Source organism: Mercenaria mercenaria, chromosome 17 (genome assembly GCF_021730395.1).
Source record: "Mercenaria mercenaria strain notata chromosome 17, MADL_Memer_1, whole genome shotgun sequence".
Classification (NCBI taxonomy): Eukaryota; Metazoa; Mollusca; class Bivalvia; order Venerida; family Veneridae; genus Mercenaria; species Mercenaria mercenaria.
The window spans coordinates 6,102,987-6,126,952 of record NC_069377.1 but is presented as its reverse complement, the minus strand read 5'-3'; the positions used below and the strand labels follow the sequence as shown (position 1 = coordinate 6,126,952).

The window sequence follows — 23,966 nt, the reverse complement described above, 5'->3', positions numbered from 1 at the left end:
AAACCCAACAATTTTTTATAACATCACAGAACAATATTTTCGGATTCTCAATCAACAATAGGCGACCATGTCAACGTTAATTTCATGTTATGTTCAAACATATAATGGATATGTCTTTGAAATTTGTTTTTGTGTAAGATGTGATTTTATTCCTATTTAGATAGTACACGATGGCTCGAACAAAACAAACGACTTGCAGGTGTTATTCTTAATGCTAATAGTTTTGTTTTGTAAATAACTCGGGATGTGAATTGCAGTATAACAAAACAAATAACACAAGCATGCTGGGGTGATAAAGGATATGGACGGATCCAAAACTGTCAATCATTAATGTTTATATAAAACAGACTGTCCAATCGGGACTGTCATATACGATTAACTTAGTTTACACAATAGACCACGTGCGTTTTGTTCGTGGTCTTGACCTTGGTATGAATAGAATAACAATAGAGGGAGGAGTTAAATGAAATTCATCGACAAAAAACTGGAACTGTCAATTGTCAATCTGAGAAAAATAATAACACCATGGGTCCTTTATACACTTCTCAGGTTGACAATATCCCATGCAACAACACCCTCGCCGGCATGTGTAAATTATATAATATTACATTTTATCCCATTTTGTAACACTTCATCTATATAATTCTGTCTTTGTACTTTGTGTTATAATTTCCAGTGCTTATGATGTGTGGATAATAAAGGACAACTCAACGATTGAAAGTTAATATTGTAATGTCACTTTGGGAAATTATCATGGCATATTTATACTTTTTCTTTACCATTTGTCATAGCTGATTGATGATGATTATGAAATTATAAAACCCTTTGCCCAACATATTACCTTTGAATTTAATCTTTATTCTTTATCATTGTCAGTGCTGCTGCAATACATTTATTGGATGACGATTTTTAACTTACACAACACATTGTCAAATATATTTCTAATGAATTTGACGATCATACGTCACACTTCATTCTTTATCATTTCATTGTAGCTGATAAGATACGACTAATAGATGACGATCTTAAAAATACAGTCCCGTGTCAAGTATATTTCTATTGAATTGGCACACTTCATTATTTATCATTGTCAGTACTGATGCGATACATTTATTGGATGACGATCTTTAAGTTATACAACCTTGTGTCTTATATATACTGAATGCGATGATCGTACGCCAGACTTCATTCTTTTTCATTTTCAGGGCTGATGCGAATTTTCATATGTATTTTATACTGGACTTGTACGGTGGCTCCAGCCCGTCAATGTTGTAGCGTCGTGCGATATCAACATCGCAAAATACCCGTTTGATTCACAAACGTGTAACATAATAGTAAGTATGTGTTTTTTTTGAACCAAGGAATGACACAGTAAGGAATTAAAGAAGCGTGTAACTTGAATCGTTAGCATTATTTTGTTAGTAAATGTAACTGAAATTGGTCAATTATCATAGCATTTTATGTGTAATTGCAATAAAACATAAAACCAAATTTCAAAGAGTTAGACCGTATTATCTTGAAAACGGCAAACCTGTAAAGTTATTGCAAGTACGGTGATAATATTGATCTTTCTTGTATTATACTACCATTTTAGACAATATAAATAACAATTTCCTATCGGTTAGGAAAATGGCTATCTTACAACAAAAACTGAAGGCTCTGAACATTACTTTATTTTTAGCTCACCAGAGCCAAAGGCTCAGGGTGAGCTATTCTGATCAGTCACCGTCCGGCGTCCGTCGTCCGTCGTCCGTTGTCCGTCGTCCGTAAACTTTTACTTTAAACGACATCTTCTCATAAACCACCAGGCCAATTTCATCCAAACTTCACAGGAATGTTCCTTGGGTGAAGCTCTACAAAAAAATGTTCAAAGAATTGAATTCCATACAGAACTCTGGTTGCCATGGCAACAGAAAGGAAAAACTTTAAAAATCTTCTTCTCAAAAATCAGAAGCCTAGAGCTTAGATATTTGGTTTGAGGTATTGCCTAGTGGATCTCTACCAAATTTGTTCAAATCATGACCCGGGGGTCAGAATTGACCCCGCCCCAGGGGTCACTTGATTTTATATAGGAAAATCTTAAAAAAATCTTCTTCTCAAAAGCCAGAAGCCCTAGAGCTTAGATATTTGACACGTAGCATTGCCTAGTGGACCTCTACTAAATTTGTTCAAATCATGACCCCAGGATCAAAATTGACTCCGCCCCAGGGGTCACTTGATTTTACATAGGAAAATCTTCAAAAATTTCTAAAAATAAACCAGAAGGCCTAGATCTTAGATATTTGACGTGTAGCATTGCCTAGTAGACTTCTACAAAATTTGTTCAAATCATGATCTCCGGGGTCAACTTGACCCCGCCCCATGGGGTTACTTGATTGTACATTAAAAAATCTTCAAAATGTTCTAAAAGTAAACCAGAAGGCCTAGAGCTTAGATACTTCACATGTAGCATTGCCTAGTGTATCTCTATAAAATTTGTACAAATCATGACCCCCGGGGTCAAAATTGACCCCACCCCAGGGTTCACTTGATTTTACATAGGAAAATCTTCAAAAATTTTCTAAAAATAAACCAGAAGGCCTACAGCTTAGATATTTCATGTGTAGCATTGCCTAGAAGACCTCTACAAAATTTGTTCAAATCTTGACCCCCGGGGTCAAAATTGACCCAGCCCTAGGGGTCACTTGATTTTACATAGGAAAATCTTCAAAAAAATTCTAAAAATAAACCAGAAAGCCTAGATCTTAGATATTTGACGTGTAGCATTGCCTAGTAGATTTCTACAAAATCTGTTCAAATCATGACCGAGATCAAATTGACCCCGCCCCAGGGGTTACTTGATTGTACATAGAAAAATCTTCAAAATTTTCTAAAAATAAACCAGAAGTCCTCAGATATTTGACATGTAGCATTGCCTAGTGGACCTCTACAAAAGTTGTTCAAATCTTGACCCCCATGGTCAAATTGACCCAGGGGTTACTTGATTGTACGTAGGGAAATCTTCATAAATTTGCTAAAAATAAACCAGAAGGCCTAGATCTTAGATATTTGATATGTTACATTGCCTAGTAGACTTCTACAAACTTTGTTCAAATCATAGCCCCCGGGGTAAAATTCGCCCCACCTCAGGGGTTACTTGATTGTACATCGGAAAATCTTCCAAAAAATTTCTAAAAATCATCAGTTTGACATTTGAAACATGTAGCTCATATTACTCTGGTGAGCGATCCAGGGTCATCATGGCCCTCTTGATAGATTTACATCTCTCCATTCATGATGGTATTATACGTACAAAAATACGATAAGAGAGATGGCCTAAATTTTGATATTGTCAATCTGCCTCATCTTAATGGAGATGTATCCCGTGCCACATGTTAAGATTTGACAGAGCCTGTGGTCATGTTTAAGATTTCAATCTACATAATATTGCTTTTACCCGGAAGCTTCTTCAGCAGTGCTACCATTATCATAATTTTTGTCAATCGTTTGTTAAACCTATTACCGCAATTTGGAATAAGTCATTAAGTTCAAAAGTAATTTAATGTCTCTTCTTCGGCAAAGTATTTCACAACCAGTTTTTTATGAATATTTGATTTACAAACGTAATGAAATTCTCGGACATAGTCTGACCATTATTATTAAAAATATGAACTTTTTTTATTGGAAGAGACTATGACTATATTGTTCTGAGGCACAATACAAATTTAGTGTTCAGTGTTCCATGGGTTTTGATTTACATATCTTCACATGAGTATATTTTGTGTTTTACAATGTGTTCTTGTGGTTTCTGTTTCGTTTGTTAGGAATGCACCTGGCGGGTAGCAATTTTATTTACACTGTATTGTCAATTAGGAACATGTAAGGGCTTAAAGAGTAGGTTTAGTGCCAGTAAACTAGTTTAAACTACCCAGTAGTTGTTTTTACCATTGACAACCTACTGTGTTCCTTCTTCATGTGTATCTTGTGTCTGTTTATTACTATTACTTTTTTCAGCCACTGTGTGCATGTGTACAGTTGCACATACTCATATTTCTATGTGACTTTTCCCGGTGGACTTTCGTCCTTGTTTTCTATTCCAAATAAAAATTGGCAGCACCCTTAAATTTAGTTTCTATACAAATCTTAGGATAACAAATACATTATTTTATTGCGTAAAAACATAACAAGTTACTGAAAACATCACAAAGTATTGCGAGAATAAAATGATATACTAGTATTTCCTCGTTTAAATACATGTATATATTGGATGTGTTCTATGTCTAGATGTCCTCGTGGATGTTCTCCGATCAGCAAATTTACATATACAATACCGACAATGTCATCAATTTAGACCTTTATTCTGAGAATGGGGAATGGGATATCACCTCAACATCAGCTGCTGAATTAAAAAGGTAAGAGTAACATAACAAGTAGATGCCTCTATTCTGAGAATCGGGAATGGGGCATCACCTCAACGTCAGATTCTAGATTAATGAGAATGGGGAATTAACTTTCACCTCAATGTCAGATTTTGGATAAATGAAAAAGGGAATTTAGAAAACATGTATGGATAACATCATCGGTAGAGACTTCAACATAAACTTCTGATATATATATGTAACGTATTACTAAAGTAATTGAGATTAGGGAAGTGATGTCAATGTCTTCTTCTAAAATATAGGGCTTAAAGATATCAAATGATACTACTCGTCCAATGATTGTGTCATGATGCAAGTGGACTTACTGATTGACATAGGGTAAAACAAGTGAACAGTATGAAAGTTTTGTTGTTGTTGTTGTTATATTAAGTAATTCAATATGGATGCATTCTTTTGAATGAACAGCGATGGTCACAGTAATGCACCAGATATAAAATTGTAATAATTAAAACCTTATTTAACCGATTCACTTCCGTTGTATAATTATCCTAAATTGATGGTGAAACAAATTCTTCTAACAAATATTTATGGCGAGAAACAATAGTCTCTACTTGGGCCTCAGGATGAGATTTGTCGTTTGTGTAATTTAGTTTGAAACGTGTTTTATTGCGCATTAAAATATTACAGTCCTTTTCTACCTGCATACTGTAATTAAAGAAACGTTATGGATAGATGCCTTTATTGTGAGAACATATCAGCGTCTACTACTTATAGTTTGTGGCCGCTTTGGTGGCAGAGCGCCCGCTTCGTGTGCGGCAGGTCGTAGGTTCGTTCCCTGGCCGGATCAAAGACGTGAAAAATGCTACCAATAGCTTCCTCACTTGACACTCAGCATTAAGAGGATAGTCCTAGGACTGGTCAACCCCCATGTCAGTAGGGTGAACACCACTAAATCCGGCTGTTCTTTATTTCTTATAAAATCCACTTACTACATAACGTTATTGTGACATTTTCTAGTGATCATCATAGATTTATATTCCCATAAACAACTATAACGCTATTAAGGAAAGGGGTGTTTACTCTTATATAAGATAGTTACAGTTCATTAAATACAACCGTCTGAATTACACAGTCATTTTTATGCAGCATGTAATATTAGCATACAGGTTCGAAACAATGCTATCAATACATACTGAAATAAAACACGTAGCTATTGAGAAAGGGCTTGAGCAAGGGAAGAAAGATTATGACCACTTATATTTGAACTAAATGTACTAGACCTTGTAGGTATACATTTGATTGGGCGACCTATTACATGACTGGATGGGGTATCATGTCACGCGCTTGCAGCGTGATATTCCAGTCAGGCAGGACCATTTACTTAGACATTGTGCTTCCTGCTGCAAATAGACACCGTTGGTTATAAGACTGAAAAATTGTAGAAAAAAGACAGACACTAAACCCGAACACACACCCGAACACACACACAAACGCACGCACGCACGCACGCACGCCCACACGCACACTATTAGTTAAAATTTAAGTTTGTTTGATATTGGAATTAACACAGTTAATCTGACAACTGTTCCTAGATTCCGTTCCAATGTGACTTGTTCTCTACAAAAACAACGAGTTAATCTGGTTCTGTTCCATTAGTGACTTGTTCTCCAGCAAAAACAACTCAGTTTATCGGCAGTTCCTGGATTCTGCAATAGTGACTTGTTAATTGAAGAAAACTGAAAACATATTAACAGGAACCAAAAAAGGAGGGCGAATGATTTAAAGCATATTGTGTTCTGTCAGATCGTCAAGGTAACGCCAGCGTCTGCTTACATAAAGAATTTGAAGGAGAGAGTTTCAAATAAGCTTTCAGCTTCCTACTCAATCCTGTATGCTTTTTTTTGATATATATATATATATACATGTTGTAAATTTTGTGATTAATGAAATATTGTTTAAACCAAAGAATTTGAAATGACCTTAATCAGAAATGTTTGCATTTTTTCTAAAATGTTACTCATTCATGTGGATTGCATGCCCAATTTAAGTTAGAAGCTTTCAAATGCATAAAGAGCCTTTAGAAGCACAGAAAGCAACCAAGCAAAATAGTAGCAAACTCGGTTTGATCGAGTCTGTTAAAGAGTGGTAACGGACAGTTCAACACCCTTTTAAAATTGAGTCTGGTTAGGCATATGCTTTCGAAACCATATGCAGTCTCAGCTTGAAATGCATTTCACTTATATAGCATTGATGTCTTTTTTTTGTGGTTTCCAGAACACTGCATGGATTTCCTATGTCTGCGGTGTCATTTACAGTAGAGGTTGAGAGAAAATACAACTACTACGTATTGAATATGATATTGCCTGTAATCATACTGGCTTTCCTGGGACCGTTTGTGTTTCTTCTACAAATTGAAAGCGGGGAACAAAATGGCTACTCCTTGACCGTCTTGCTGTCTATGTCTGTAGTCATGACCACAGTATCTGATAACATTCCACCAACGGCAAACAACGTTTGTATTCTAAGTATGTATATAATTATTTTAAACAAATAAAAACAAAGTCTGTAATATGACATTCAAACCTATTTATGTATACTAATCAAAATGCTTTGTCCAACTCGAACAAAAATGTACATTTATTATTCTATGGAGGTCCCGCTTTCGATATAATACGATATACAAACCTAGACTTTAGACGGACCTTCAATCATGTCGGTCATGCAAAACTTACTCTTCCTATTCCTGAGAGTGGGTGTGGTCTTTTAACTAAGGTTTATTGTAGACTTCGATGTCATGCAAATCTGATGTTGGTTTTAAATCTGACGAAATTATGGTGGACTTTAGTAGGAGTCCTATCAGATGAGCCATACAAATTATTTTGTGCGCTTTAAACAGAGGTCTTATTGTTTATTTTAGAAAAACCTCATATCAAATTGTCAAGTAAATACTTTTGTATATGTCCGTCTGTCAGATGGGGGCATGCAATATTTTGGTTGTCGGTTTGCTGTTGAAACTGAGATGATTTTTGGCGGCTGGTAAGACCTTCTATCTGTACTGTTTTGGTCTAGCAAAAGACAAGATTAGGGAGCGTAATGAAATCCTCTATCAAATATCAGATATGAATATGACATAATTAGTATGAAGTGTGACAGATCTGCCGCATTTACCAAGCCATGGGCCATCAAAGTTTAATTTCTTAATATATCGACTATTCTGAAAATGTTTATTGCCATAACTCCCTTGTCGCGAAGTAGGGTCACAACCATTTCTTGAATGAAACGAAACGTTTCTTTTTTTTCTTTTTTTCAGAAAATAAAATCTTTATTAAGGTGTGCAAATGTCGGTTTGTATTTATTACAGGTGTGTATTTGTTGACAACATATGTTTTGTGTGCTCTCGAAACCTTGATAGTGGTCATCATGACAAGGATGCATAACTATACTGAGAAAGGATATGAACCTGGCTGGAGAACCCAGAGAGTTGTAAATGTTATTGCAAAAGCTACATGTTATAGGTAAATATTTTGGAAAGTATATTAATGGATGTGGCTTTCACAAATATCTACACGCCCGTATCTATAAACTTGCAAAAATAACGTGAAAGGAAAGAAGTGGCATGTGTGCCCGTGTTTAAATAATATTTAATGTATTAAGTCAATATGATATTCACCACAGGCGTTTTTGCCGTAGTTTCATGTTAAAAAAAAAGATATCAGGTCATATTTATATTATTGCAAGAATTTTATAATGATTGTTTTTATGATAAATGTAAACTAGAACGAAAGGGAGCGGAGGTCTGGTAGTTAAGGTGTCGGCCACTCAGTCCGGGGGTCGTGGTTTCAAGCTCTACTAGTGCCACGATCTCGCCTTCTCATAAGACACCAGTACTGGTTTTTCCAACATGCGAATTCGAGATTGATTAAGCTAAGCCTGAAGCTTGCATCACATTCGAGCAAAAATAAATTAGTATACTCAATACAAGAATGGCTCGTTCAGACTAACAGGCGAACATTTATATTAAAACATTTAATAAAATGTGGGTATTATGAAATATACCTGTGGTACAAACGCACTGACAAAAGCTTTTATCAACCTATCCTAATGAATAACCCAAAAATGATAGGTAAGGGTAGATTTCTCGGAAGCACATAGCACCACAAACACAGCCACAGAACCACGCATTTGCAAAGTGGGGCCACATCAAAAAGAAGCCATAACGGAAAAATATCATAGACGGGTTGCTCAAAATTCCAACAAGTGCATTTTAACTTTTTGCAAAATATAGAAAATGGGGGAGGAATGGGTAGGGAGTAGAAAGGCGGGTTTGAAGGGGAACGTATTACCATGCACGTAAGGCATCTGACACAATTGAAAAAAAAAGATTATTTTTTCTTAACAAATAATTATGTATATAGCGTTTATTTCCACTGACGTTAAACTATACCATTTCAAAACATAGTCAAACATCTAACATATTTTTGATCAACCCTCAAATTGACACAACTCACTTGGTGGGCAGTCTTTTTTCATTAGAGTGACTATTGAATACCACCGTTATATAGACTTTTATTTTCGACAAGGTGTTAACATTCCGTCAACTATATTGCAATAAAGGTTAAGGAGTTACAAATAAAAGCAATTTCAAGCAAGTTTCCAAAACAAAAAATGTAACTAATAGGAGGTGTAAATAACATGCAATGAACAAATATATGCATACAGAATGAACCAAACTAAAAGTAATTGTTTCACCACAGGCGGTCAGGTGAAGAAAGAACAAGCATTAAGATAGGAAGTAAAGTCGGTATTGTCGAAATCGAAGATGAAAAGAAAACGTGGGCCAACGGGAAAGAGTCACCAAGAGACGAAGAAAGAGATGACAACGACAGAAGACAATATTCGTATCAAGAATGCGTGTATGTTATCAATTTCTTCAACTTTGTGGTATTCTCCATAGTTAACAGTCTTACCATGCTTATTTTTATGTGTTTGTTATCATTTTAGACTGAGCATTCTGTAAACTGGATATTTTTGAAACATTTAAGCGCATGATTGATATTGTAATCCATAGTTGTTTTCACTTTCGGACAAGTCTGTTTTAAACCACCGAAATTCTCAAGACGCTATTCGCCAGAATATATGTTAAGATAGAACCAGCGCGAATATGATTTTATCTACTGGCATTTGTGTATTTACTGATTTTGGTTTATAATTAAGGAACATCTAGCGTTGAGATACGTGATGTGTTTCAAAAAAAGATTTTGAAAGGAAAATTGTGTACATTTGTACCAACTGGAAATGATGCTACGAACATTAACTGTATTTATGTCTTTTTTTTTGTTTCTGAACAATTGCCTCCAGATAAGATTTATGACATTTAAAAAAATACACACAACATTTTGGCCAATACCTACAAAATAACTGTGAAAACAGAGTGAATCGTAAACTTCTAGGGAGCATGTATTCATGTCTGGTTCATATAGCCAGTAGAATACGTAGGCTAGCTACGTATGCATTTGTTATGCAGTAGAGGTTGGTGAAAAATAGAATTAGTTCAACTATACTTGTTATTATTCGGGCTGACCAAATGTTACAACAAAGTGTGTGAACAGATTATTATGCTTCACAGAAGCCATGTTTGAAATAGTTTTGTTGACTGGGTAAATTGGATATTTTGTTTCATGCACAATTTTTAAATTTCACATAATTACAATCTCTGAGCTGAAATTTTATGATGTATTGGACCGGCATGCACACATAATAGATAATTAGATTTAAAGCAAGTGATAATTGTACAGATTTTCGGATAGATACGTTATTAAGCTAATTTTATTTTGACCGAGTTTTAATAAAGTAAACCAGCTATTATAGTGCAAGACTGTACATTGAAAACACCGTGATATTCTGAAATATTTTATTGCTTTCTTAATTGTCAGAATTTTGCGTAATCATTGTAATTAGAATAAATAATACAAAATAAATCAGTAGTTTTCGTGGTTTATGCTATCTAAGCACGAAGTTCTCAGGAAGAGTTGTTGTGATCGCCCGAAGTTCAATCAAGTACAACTAAATGCTTCGATAAAAAAGACCCACTCGATCTTATAAATGGAACTTTATTGTTCTTAAGAAATATTAACTTGGACCTGGTTCAAATGCAACCATTGTCTAATGTATTTGTCCTTTTATCGCCTTTCTGTTTGTTTAACACAGTTGTCCTCAATCGACCATAGAAATGTGCAATGAGCCATGTTAATCTTTTTCAGATGTGACTTTATATATACACCTAAAACAATTTAAGGAAAATCATGTTATCATTGATGCCGCTAAAATTCGATTCCATTCAAGATCATGACATCCACATGATGCCCCCCTGGTTCAAAATAAACATCCAAAAGCTAATACAAAACAGACTTGATAAAAAAACACGAAAGAATCGTATAAGGATTTATGTTGGTCTTATTTTATTTTAGGAAGAGGTCCAGTAATGTTTGTTTAATGCTTAGAAAGGTGCCTATAAATTTGTTTATATTATAACTCGTAAATTCTGCTTATATCGCTGGTCGGTAACTGATCTCGTGGAATGCAATAGTAAGTGGTATTCATCGTAAGAAATGATATTCCACTTAACAACTTTGTTTTCCATGTATACCATATTTGTTTTGTTTATATTATTTAAAGTTAGGACTGGTTTAAGTACAGTATTACAGCAATCCATTCTTTGTATTATTCTCAATCCTCTGAGAAAATTGCGTGACGAAAAGTCAGTATAGGTGTGTTGATTTTTGTAAATAAATGAAATCTGTGGGAAGATAATTTGGATGAATCTATAGAATGCCGCAACTAAGCAACATAATTGCGGACTCGGTTTGTCTGTTTGTGAGAGGTGACGAATGTGAGAGAGATGGATGTGTAACAACCCTTATACTCCTAGCACCGGCTTAAATGGAATTCGGTTATTGTAAAATTAAATGTACTCTATGGTTCCAAAGGACTAGAAGATAATATTATAACAACACTGAGTCGGAGTATGCGGATGATGAAATATTTAACCTTTTTACAGTGTAGTCATAAAATAGATCACTTATTGTATGATAATATTTGTAAATATCCAGGTCTACGGACCTCATCATCTTGCAAAACCAGTTTCATGTACCAAATACAATAAAACACATCAAGAAAGTCTAGAATTCTAACAAAAATGGAGTCTGCTTTGATAATGTCTACAGATGTTTTGTTTGGTTGGACTTTTCGCTGTTTATCAACGGTGTTTCAGTCATGTACGTAACGGCGGGCAGTAAACCTAACAAGGTTCATGGATACAAGACCAGTACTATCCTTTTCTCCGCAAGTTTTTTTTTTTTTGATTTAATGTCGCACCGACACATGATAGGTCATATGGCGACTTTCCAGCTTTTTAATAGTGGAGGAAGACCCCAGGTGCCCTTCCGTGCATTATTTCATCACGAGCGGGCACCCTGGTAGAACCACCGACCTGCAAGTAGCGGTCATTATTCTCCACATGAATCAAAGATGAAGTAGAAATGATTTCAGGCACAAAAGCCCTGGGAGATCATAGGCTTCGCCTGGAAATCTAATTCACGATTCCGCGATCCGTAGATCTGCAAACTCCCTATTGAGCTAAGGAGGAGGACAACTACAGATGTTTTAACCTAGAAAAACATATTCTGTCACTTGCGCTTAATCTTACTTATTGTTATTTAAATTCTTATTCTGCTTCATGTGACAATAGCATGTCGCAGAAAACTTCATTCCGAGTTCTAGTTTTTAGTTTGATAAAGATCATAATCCATTACAAAGGTTCGAATAATACGGATTAACACAAAGCGGATTTAATTAAAATATCGGGTATGACGATATACTTTGGAAGGTCATTACACTAATTCGTGACCAACTATCAATAATGCCATATACAAGACCAGATATTAACATTAAATCCGTGAAGAGGTCAAAATGTAAGACAAACTATCGGTCAGTTTACATAAACGTCCAGTTATTGTCATAATAAAAGACTGAAGGTTATGTTAATGGCCTTTTTGTCGGTCTAATATATATATGTACTTGAACGGGCGTTGTATGATTGCAAGCAAAGATGTATCAAACAGTCAAACAATGTTTAAGGTAATAAAATGTCGACTTACTGCAAAAGTTATCAAAATGCACACTCGTACGAATTACTTCACATACAGAGGACAATAACAGCCATATAGACGAGAATACAATACAATAACTGTGGTCTTTAATATAACGAATAGTATAATGAATAGTTTTTAGTCTATTTTACTTTAAAGACAATGAACGACCTAGTTTCTTAAAACAGAAAAGAGATATAAAATCATGCATTTAACAGTTAGCTTCCCCTATAAGCATTTTGATCCTCTGCATTATTGGAGGCTCCTGTATAGTTTCTAACATAACCAAAGTATATACATAAATAAAATTAGTGCAAATGATATTTTCACACCCAGAATGATGTGTAAATAAAACTAGATAGAAAAACTGTGGCCAGTTTTAAATATGCAAATATTTTCCAATATCAAACCATAGTTAAAATATACTATACACATTGATACATGTACGTTAACTTTCATATAAAGGAAAAGAATGTTAATGTATCTGAAAATTTAATATACCCAACAAGACTGATAGAAATACAAAAAATATTGATAAATAACTGTAGACCAAGTTATGTCTTAGATAGATTCATTTTGGGGTACCACTGTTTGCAGTTAATTACAGCATAAGTCATGTTTTGTTTATAAGCCGATCGAAACTAGAGAAATATGTTTGTGCATCTGAGGGTCCCTCTGTTTACTCGAAGTTAAAAAAGCAAACGAGACAATTCTTTGATTACCATATACTGCTTACTTGGATACCATCATACTTTTAAGACGTTAGCGCATTTATTTAAAACTCATCCCACCCTAAAAAAAACTAGTTTTGTCAGAAAGATCTTAAATGCATTTGCAATGTCATTTTATACTTCGATATTAATAAAAAAAATCATACTTCTATCATTAAAATACATAAGAATTTAAATGCGTTAGATAAGTAAGCGTTTCATAACATTTAAATTACATGAACTGTGACCTTGAAATGACATTTAGGATACGACAGTCCTAAAATAGTTCCGCAGTTGACCCATTTATAAAGATTAGCATAGCTGTCAAGCATTAACCAACTTTGACGTCATAGATAACTTTTTTCCCGATATGTGGGCAGACTTAAACAAATATTTAAGTCAGCTCAAATATTACAGTTAATGATTATTTAATTAATCTTATCAGCGATAGGATTTAATGTTTAAACATATTTAGGGTGTAAAGGAAAATAACGTAAATATTTGTGAAAATACACTGACTTGATCTTTGACCACGTTTTACCTTTGAGAAGTACTAGAAGGTAACATACCTCCTTTAATCTCGTTTTGGTCTTAAGGATCACTTGTATTCTATTATTAGAGCATTAATAACAAAAATTGCCACCAGAGGTAACAATTTCCTCTGATTTTGGCATCCTTATTTCCTAAAGAATGTTACATCAATATTCTAAAAAGCTGTTTCTTCCAGTCCATTTATCTCTTCTTAAATGTCGTACATAAACACGTATATGATTATATAATAGAACATAAAATGCTCACATCTTATGTATAAAACTTCATTATAAAACATGAAATGAACTACTTACACTTTATCAGTCATGTTTTATCTTAGTGTAGCTAATTTTATGTTTACAACAATAAGTGCAACACTAGCCAATGGCAAAGAAATGCGTCGTTTTTGTGATATATATCGTCAACTTACATAGAGATGATATTTTTGAAAATTAGTTTTCCTGTTACCTATCAAGAACATCGGCTTGTCAAAGAAGAATTATCAGGAGTTCCACAGATATCAATTATAGGTGGGTGGAGTGCCTGTAAAGACATTTCTATTGTTTGTCTAATGTTTACCTTTATTATATAATATGAAATAAGGCACTGCCACAATCGGGAATCGATCCGACGTCAACTTATCCCATAACATTTGAAAAGAACTGGGAAGGACATGATTGTTATTCGATAGTAAATGCCTCATTCGGTATATCGCATGTTACCGTAGGGGCATAGATCCCGATGTTCGTCCCATCGCGTAGGATCGATTCCCTATCAATTCGAAGGTAGATTTTGGAACAGAAACAACACCACCAATATTTGTACTGCTGTGCAAGACGTTGCGGTTCTAACAAGTTATGTAGACGCTTATTAGCTACAAGGAAAGTACGTATTCTTAAAAAAAATCCAAAGTCAGACGCTCTGTGCACGAGCCGGAAGGACACATTTTTTAATTCGATAGGATATATCTCATTCGGTGTATCGCATGTTACCATCGTAAGATCGATTCCCTAATAACCACTTCTCTTTTTAATGTAGTCATAGCAATACAATGCATGATAAATCAAAGTCTACAGACCTGATCAACATACAAAATCAGTTCAATACACTACATTTTACATATTAGCCGCGTCATGAGATTACCAACATAGTGCGCTTCTTTAGTTCCAATAGGCTTTGAAAGAGAACAGCATGGACCCCGACTAGACTGCGCGGATGCTGGTCGCGGCACGGCTCAATAATCATTAATAGTCACTTTAAGAAAGTTTGACATTCAATCGAAGCAACAGAAGTGTTTGTTATGCAAGCATTATCCTTTATGGAATGACTACAGATATTAACCTATTCTGTCAACCGTTGCTTTATACGTGTACTTAATATGATTAATTGTTTTATAAGTATTTAAAAATAGCATTCCACAGAAAACGTAATTCATAGCCTAACTTTTAGCCTGATAAGTATCATAATCCATTCTCAAATGTTTGAATAATACGGATTATCACAAAGCCGCTTTTATATAATTAAAATTTCATGCGTGACAAAATACTTTTGAAGATCATTTCATTGATCCCTGAAAAGGTTAAAATATAAGACTTTCAATCATGTTATATAAACGTCCAGTTATTGACCATCATAAAATACTGAAGGGTTTAAGCTAATGCACTGTTTGTTGGTTGTTCATATACACAAACTTGGCTCGATCCCCGGCCGCGTCATACTAAAGACGTAAAAAAATGGTACTAGCAGCTTCCTCGCTTGGCGCTCAGCATTAAGGGGATAGTGCTAGGACTGGTCAGCCCGGTGTCAGTATAATGTGACTGGGTGGGGTATCATGCCACGTGTCTACGGCGTGATATTCCAGTGAGACAGCACTATAAAGTTGGGCATTGTGCTCACTGCTACAAGTAGACACCGTCGTTTATATAACTAAAAATTGTTGAAAAAGACGTTAAACCCCGAACACACACACACACACAAACTTGGAGGGTCGTTGCTCGATTGCCATCAAAGTGTATCAAACAGCTAAAATTGATAAGCGGATAAGAAGACTTAATGCTTTTATAATTATTGATATGCGAAATCGTACGAATTTCATTTCAGTTCTATGGGGGCCATCAAAAAGGCCATACGTACGAGAATAGAAAATAATATGTGTTGTCTTTCAAATAAAGTGCATTAGAATGAATGGTGTCAATTTTATATTTACTCAAGGTTGCTTCTTTGAAAGTCAACAAACTGCGTAAATTTTCAAAAAAAAAGTTACGAGATATAAAAGCTTGAAAACTGCCAGCATGCAAAATTCACTTCTCTAACTACATTTTAACCCTCTACATTTATTGATGTCCCGGATGATTGAAATTATGCATTTGAAAAAAAAAAATACACACAGAATTAAGCACTGAAATGTTGCAGTGTATTAACAGAACTAAACGGAAAGACTCTAACTAGTTTTAAATATGCTATTATCTTTCTATATCAAGGTGTAATAACAATATACTGTAATTATATACTCTAATGTTCTGATATATAAAACACTGTTATTATACAAATGTATATAAAATTCAAATATATATATACCAAGATTGATAAAAAATAAATAACTTGTAGTTCAAGTCTCAGATAGACTATACATTCATGACTGGGGTACCACTGTCTACAGTTCATTACAACATAAGTTGTCGTTAGTGCCATGATTATCTATGTCCGATCGTGCATTATGAGCGGATCGGAAATAGAGTAATATGTTTGTGCATCTGAGGGTATTACACTTTTATGATATTGCTTATGTTACATTCAAAAACTTCTGTTGTCAATGGTATAAATTGTATAAATGACAAATGAGACAATTCTATGAATACTACATACTACTGACTTACAGACCATCTTAAGGTAGGCGGAATATTTGAAGAATTAAAAAAAAAAATTGCTTGAAGAAACTCAGTGTTAAAAGTATGCAATTATAAATCTGGAAAATAAAATTGCTAAACTCCGTATTTGGTCAATAAAAATGGATCGCATTTTGTATATAGCAATATGTTTGTGACAGCTCATAGATTCAATAAATTCTAGAAGAAGTTCATTTTGAAAATTAATGTTGAGTGCAACTTAGTGAATTAATGTTGGTTTCAATGAGTATGGTTATGACAGGTAATGATCAGTGCAACCTAGCATCGGCGTAAGTGGAATTTAGTTTTATTGGGTATGCTATAGTTCGATTTTATTGTAAATGCTATAGTTCGATTTTATTTGGAATGCTATAGTTCGATTTTATTTTGAATATTGAATATCTAACACATGTATGCATTTTGTAGAATCTACATTGCTGATTGACAAGCGTTTATTGTCTAAAAAGTTGTCTTGAAATAATGAAACGCTACAATATTAAATTTTGGAAATATATTTCAGAAAAAAAGATAACACGCTGTTTCTTGTGTACGGTGTGCTAATTTAGATATCCTACGGACATGATAAATATTTTATACAATTGGTAAATATCATTTAGTTAAGGTATTTTGTCTGTTTTTTCAAAATTAACAAATTGTTTGCTATACGTATATCAGCGCTTGAAACAGAGACCAAAAGCAAACATCCAGATAAACAAGCCACGGAACTGGGATTTATCTAAACACATCGCATGTTTCTTGGTTAATAAATGGAATTGCGCCTAGAGAAAATGTATCTAGTTTGCATCGGCGCTATATATTATTGTAACTGACATTGGATAGTGTTTCGGAAATTGCTTTTACACTGTTATAAGATTTTTTAAAAGTTGATATGTATTTATATATTTATCAATGTTAAATCACTGTAAATAATAATTCAATTCTGATATCATATATCATATATCATCGTATTTTCTAAATTCCGTTTGGCATGGTCGGTTTCAAAGTGATTATACCTTAACAAAATCTCTGTAACCGGAGCAAGAACAATGTTCAACTTGTCTGGATTAACTTTTATTTTAACATATTTTTGCATTACTTCGAGCCTTTTAGGATCTCTTGAAGAGGAGCCAAAGTGCTTTTCACGGTTTGACTATGAATATAAAGTCGTTCAAAAACTAGCTGAACTGGAAAATAAACAAAAAGAACAGCAACAGACAATAGAAAAACTCACAAACAAATGTTCAAGTAAGTACCACTTTATGTTTCTTTAACTTTCTTAGATTATTGACAAATACTGTATACATTTTTTCACATAAAATAATTTTCGAAAGCGAAAGTTCTAGCTATTATTTATCAAAGACAGTTATATCTTGTAGTCATTTGGTATTTTGAAAATGCTGGTTTAATTTTACAAGAGCCTTAATAATGTGTAGTGAGCTAGAACCCACTGTAAGAATTATTCTTACAGACATTTAGTAGTATAATAGTACATTTTCTTAAATAAAAACATCTCACTTTCTTGAATTTTAACTTAATTCTGCCATTTTCTACCCAGAAGAAACATATTTCTCGCTTGATCCTCGTTATGTGCAACTATTCTTTCGCCCCTCTCCTTGCTGTCTAGTCCATATAACAGTTATTGTGCGTCATTTTATTTAACATTCAAAAATGTTTAAATATTTCCTAGAAGCTAGTTTTGGACTGGTTTTTACAACAAGATCTGGAGATGAAAAGAGACAACGAGCCTGAAAAATTCCATTTGAATATTACAGAAACGTCATTACAGAGGTCAATTATCTTTGCTGACTTATAAATTATAATTATAGCTGTGCATATGTTATGTAATACGCATATTAACAGCAGACGTAAGTGCCATGAAAAGAAACCTGACTATCATGGACGATGTAAAGCACAGGCAATGTTTGATCTGTTAATTTGGAGAACTGTGATTACAAAATCGATCAAAATATAAAGATATGAAAGGAAAGGTTTTTAGACAATTACTGGTGACAGTATGACAAACATATCAATTCGTTAACAGGATCTAAGACATATCTTTTAAAAAGACGATGGTCAGTGCAATTTGTTGCAATTTCAAGATTTTTGTCATACATATTTGTGCTAAGAAATAAAAAAATAAATGAAAATTCATACGTTCTATTAAAATATTCCCGTTTTTCCACACCTAACTGCTCCTTTTATGAAAGTTTATACTATTTTTGTTTCCGTGGAAACAACTTTTAGGAGAATTTAGTAAAAGAAACGCATATTCCTCCGTCATTTTGGTGTAAAGCAGTAAAAAATATAGATTCTTCTTGTTACCTCAAAAAGGAATGTGTATTTTAAACATAAAGTACTGACAAGAAATTCGTAATAATTTAAACAGCGACAAATGAAAATGTTCGGAAATGTTTGAGTAAATATTTATCCGACGTCCATATAGTTAATAGTTTTTAAGCGATACTCTCCCCTGTACGACGACTTCTCATAGTTTATATAATCTCAGAAGTAAAATATACTTACAGTTGAAGCAAATTTAAGCATCTGGTTTCTGATATGTACATTAATGACAATAAAGTAACTGTATGGATTTCAAACAACATATTCTATAAACTATCAAATAATTCTTCGGTGAATATGTGTGTGTGTTTTTGTTTTCTCTTTTTGCTTCGGGAGAAGACGTCATTTTTAGCGTAAGCGAGTTTTAACAGACACAAACATATTAGAATAAACAAACTTACTTGTTTATATGACGGTGTATTTCCAATTTGACCAAGCAGTATCCCGGTTAGCCGTGTTTTACTCAAAGATAAGACATGCAGAAGTGCGTTTATGGATGATGAAAATGTGCATTAATAGCAAAAGATTTTGTCACTGTCTTCATCGAGTTAAATGAAATGTTGGTCTATATAATCATTAAAGTTACAAAATTTAATGAGCTACCTTCAAAATAGTTTTTTTCTAAACTATTTTATTTCAAGTAGGCATAATATATCAAAAATACATATGTTCATTAGAATATTGCTATGCAACATCAGCCAACTCCACTGGCATTACTAAATCTCAGAATAAATTCCTTATCCCAGGTGTAATGACCACATCATTTTCTGATATTTTTAAAACTATTGTTTCTTCAGGTAGTCAGTAAATAGGCCAATATGAGAGGTTGATGCTGTTACATTATAATTTGTCGTAATTTATTCTAAGACATAGAACAGACTGTGTTACTAGGAAAACAACGACAATAAGCTCGCCCAACTTATCTCAAGAGAGAGATCACAAATCTACGGATCACGGGGTTGTGAGTTCGATTATTCAGAACAGAATTAGTTAAAACTTGGTCTAGAAGATAGTAAATACTTTTTACAATAAATGCATATGTAAAAACTGATTAAATATAGTTTACCAAAAGCTAGGTAATACCTGGTTCTGTTTGGTCCCGTGGTAAAAACTGTTTTGTTCTCTCAAGAAACTGGGATGTGACACAATTACATTTAATCAGGAATGTTATCTGTGACAGTCTTATACTGACTAATGTAACCTTTATTTCAGGCGGTGCTGATACTGCGAATGAGGTTGCCTTCTCCGCATACCTTACAGGTGATATGACATCTGTTCAAAGTTATCGCATTATCATCTTCAATGAAGTCCAGATCAACATCGGTGAGGCATATAACGGCAAAACTGGAATATTTGTTTGTAGGACTCCTGGTGTCTATGTCTTTTTCTGGGTCACAACAAATAAAGACCGTACTTACATGAATACTGATCTAGTAGTTAATGGTGATGAGTGTAGCCAGGCCTTTTCAGATTCTGGAGGTCAAAACGATTATTCTGTAGCATCAAATGTCGTTATCACGGAGCTGAAATTTGGGGATCAGGTTTGGATACGCAGTGGCGCCTGGCACAATGGCAACTTGGCTGGCGAACGCAGAACGTCCTTCTCCGGCTGGATGTTGTACAGACGTTAAGTCGGGTAGTTTTGTTATTTAGCAAGACACATCAGCAAAATTATATCCTTTCCTGAAGGAAATTAGTTTAATGAGACATTGCCTTAGTTTAAGATAAAAAACGACTATTTACACATAATATACTCATGATTTTGAATGTCTTCTTTTTCAGTATTTGACTCCCGTATTCACATGATAAGGACTAAAGTGATAGGAATGGTTTTATTTGTTAAATTGTAAATCTGACATTATGTTTCGGGGAGGCTGTGTTTTTTGTACGTGGCATTCCCTGTTTGATATTTGTCTTTGTTTTTTATAATGCATTGTACGGAGGATAGCTGGACTTTAAATTAAAGTTGTAAATATTAAACATTCAGGCAAAACTGTTTGAAACACCCTTGCTCTCTTTTGTTTGCTTCAACAGCCTCTATCCTGCGATATGTAAGAAACATTGCATTGATAATTCTGTGAGGGGGCTTAGGGTACATAGTGAATATTTGACTAAAGAAACAAAACCCTCTACTTTCCTCTTATTTGTATAAGTTATATCAGAATTTAATTAGAGAAGTATGATACAACTGGTTTGCGATGACAATATTATATGAAACTGAGCTTGTAGAATTTCATATGGTGTTTGCTTCAATGTTTAATTAACGAAATCATTACGCAGATACCATGTTATGTATAAATTGCACGCATAGTTTATTTTAGTTTACATCAAATACTTTTGTATGAGTTTTTATGTATGATACTTGTTTATTATAAAAAATTATATGAAATATAAGGAAACAAAACTGTTGCCTAGCAGGAAAAAAATGACCCCTGCCGGAAGGGGCATCCGTCATAGATCTTGCCTTAGGAACCACATTTTTATATTGACACTAAGTAAAGAACCTGCATTTTCTTTTTTGCGAAATAAAATCGGAAAGTCAAGTTTCATTAAGTATTTCTTCTACTTTGAAAGTTCACGAAAGGCATTTTATGAATGACGGATGGACAGATAGATGGACGAAATGACAAATGAAGGGACAAAGTAAAATGATGTGCATATATTACATATTCCTTGCTATCTTTTCCCCAGGTTTTAAAAAATCAATGTCTTGTTATTTTAACATTTTTGATAGAATCCCCGACCTCCCCGCTGCCCTACCCAACAGACAAAAAAGTGGTATAAAGGATTTTGAGGACTTTATTTTGTTCGATTGATGGCGTCAAGTTTAACTTTGTTCAAATTGTTCACGACTACATTATTATGACTGATTTTGTGTTTAAAGCTGCATGAATTTTGAATAGTATCAAAGTTTTTTTCATCATTTTACTTATCAAAAGGTTGATTTAGGTCATTTTAAGCAATCTCTTAGCACGAATCTTCTCATGTTGTACAACAAAACATTGTCATGCAGTACAACAACAACAACAGGAAATTGAAAATACGAGCTATCTTGATTTTTTATGATAAATTTTGTTTTCTCTCCAAATTTCCGAAATATTTGCGTATTTTGATATGTATTCTTGTATCAGTGCTTGCAACAGCGTTGAAGAACAAAACTTCATCGTGAACTATCCATGGTATTGAGATTTTTCTGATAAATGGTATATCAACACATTTCTCCGGAAACCTGCTGATAGCAAATAAAGTTTCTCGGCTAATAAACTTGTCACGAATGAAAAGGGATATCGATATTTTAGAATATTTTTTCACAAAAAGTTGATATATCTTTATCAATGTTTACATCATAAAAACGATAATATAATTAACAATTCATATATAAACGAGCTTCACTATTATATGTTATGATTTCGTTCAAGACATTCTACTGATTGCTTTTGTAAATTAATAAACCAACATACTTATTAACAGAAACATGAGCGAGAAACAATACATATTTCTGCATTACTTCGAGCGTTTTCTTTTTTTGATCTCTTGAAGACGAACCCCAGTGCCCCTCAAGATTTCACTATGAATTTAAAGTTGTTCATAAACTGGCTGGAGCTGGAAAATAAACTGAAAGAGCAAGTGTTACAGCAGATGATAGAAAACCTTCAACATAAATGTGCTGGTAAGTATTATTCTATGTTTTTTTAAAAAATATTTTCCTTTTCTTAGATTTTTTTCCTTCAACTTTATTGTTCGTAAAACGGAACTTTTGGTTATCAGATATTTTTCAGAGGTATTTCAGAAATACGTTTTCAAATATACAAGAATTGTATTAATGAAATGTTAAAATGAAAATAATTTCTTGAAAAAATATTGATACATAATATCAAATTCGTTTTTTGTGCGTTTGTTTGGTTTTAAGTCGCAATTAACCAATAATAAAAACACATCTTAGCATGATGCAATCATCGACTGAGTATCACTGAAGAAGTGAAGAATATGATATGTTGTGACTTGTGGCTAGTGTGTTTAAGTGTAAAAGAACTGCAATATATGAAACGAAGAAATGTTTATAAAAGAAAAAGTTTTAGAACAATTAAGCAACAATGCGATGAGCGCATTATATCTATAATCAATGATAATTGCAAACAAATGGAAACACCAGCTTTACTAATTATGTCTCACTCAGACGTTAGTTAATTCAGGTATTAACTAACCAAAAGCTTAGCTAATTCAAAACGTTATACATGACAATACGAGGTTCTCCAAAATTTGCTAACGTAAAGGCCTGAAATTTATACAGTCAATGAGCAGTGGTCTAGTGGTTCAGGTGTCGGCTGCTCAACCAGGAGACGTGGTATCGCGCCACCCTGTGGTAACGACCACGCCTTCTTAAATGACACCAGTACTAGTTGTTCCAGAAAGCGGACTCGTGAACGGTTAAAATAAGCTGAAAGCTTGCATCACAGTCGAGCTAAAAGCTATGTATAAAGTAAACTATGAAATGTGACATTGTTTACTAGTATATTCTAACGAAGATGATTTTTATGAATTATATAATAATAAGTAATTATTACAACATTATTTCAGGTGATGCCGTTTCTGAGAACCAGGATACCTTACAGGCGACATGACTTCTGTTCCAAACCATTGCATTATCATCTTCAATGAAGTCCAAACCAATATCGGTGTCTTCAATGAAGTCCAAACCAATATCGGTGATGCTTATAACGGTAAAACTGGAATATTTGTTTGCAGAATTCCTGGAATCTATGTCTTTTACTGGGTAACAACCAATAAAGACAAAACTTAAATGGATTCGGAACTAGTAGTTAATGGTGAAGAGCGGAGTCAGGCTTTCTCAGATTCTGGACATCATAATGATTACTCGGTGGTATCAAATATCGTTACCACGGAGCTGAAGTTTAGGGATCAGGTTTGGATACGCAGTGGCACCTGGCACAATGGCAACTTGGTTGGTGAAGGCAGAACGTCTTTCTCTGGCTG

General features: G+C 34.0%; 2 protein-coding genes across 2 annotated transcripts; both read left to right on the top strand.

The window, feature by feature from the left end:
* Positions 1-1,222: 1,222 nt before the first annotated feature.
* On the top strand, positions 1,223-10,325 carry LOC123536880 (CHRNA7-FAM7A fusion protein-like). Its single transcript, XM_045320372.2, has 5 exons — positions 1,223-1,334; positions 4,264-4,391; positions 6,633-6,883; positions 7,720-7,873; positions 9,113-10,325. The coding sequence occupies exons 2-5, from the start codon at positions 4,264-4,266 to the stop codon at positions 9,357-9,359; spliced, it is 780 nt and encodes a 259-aa protein (XP_045176307.2). The 5' UTR covers positions 1,223-1,334; the 3' UTR covers positions 9,360-10,325.
* Positions 10,326-17,421: 7,096 nt separating this feature from the next.
* Positions 17,422-20,816, top strand: LOC123535984 (complement C1q-like protein 4). The gene is made up of 2 exons (XM_053527589.1): positions 17,422-17,876; positions 20,184-20,816. The coding sequence occupies exons 1-2, from the start codon at positions 17,678-17,680 to the stop codon at positions 20,600-20,602; spliced, it is 618 nt and encodes a 205-aa protein (XP_053383564.1). The 5' UTR covers positions 17,422-17,677; the 3' UTR covers positions 20,603-20,816.
* Positions 20,817-23,966: the final 3,150 nt, after the last annotated feature.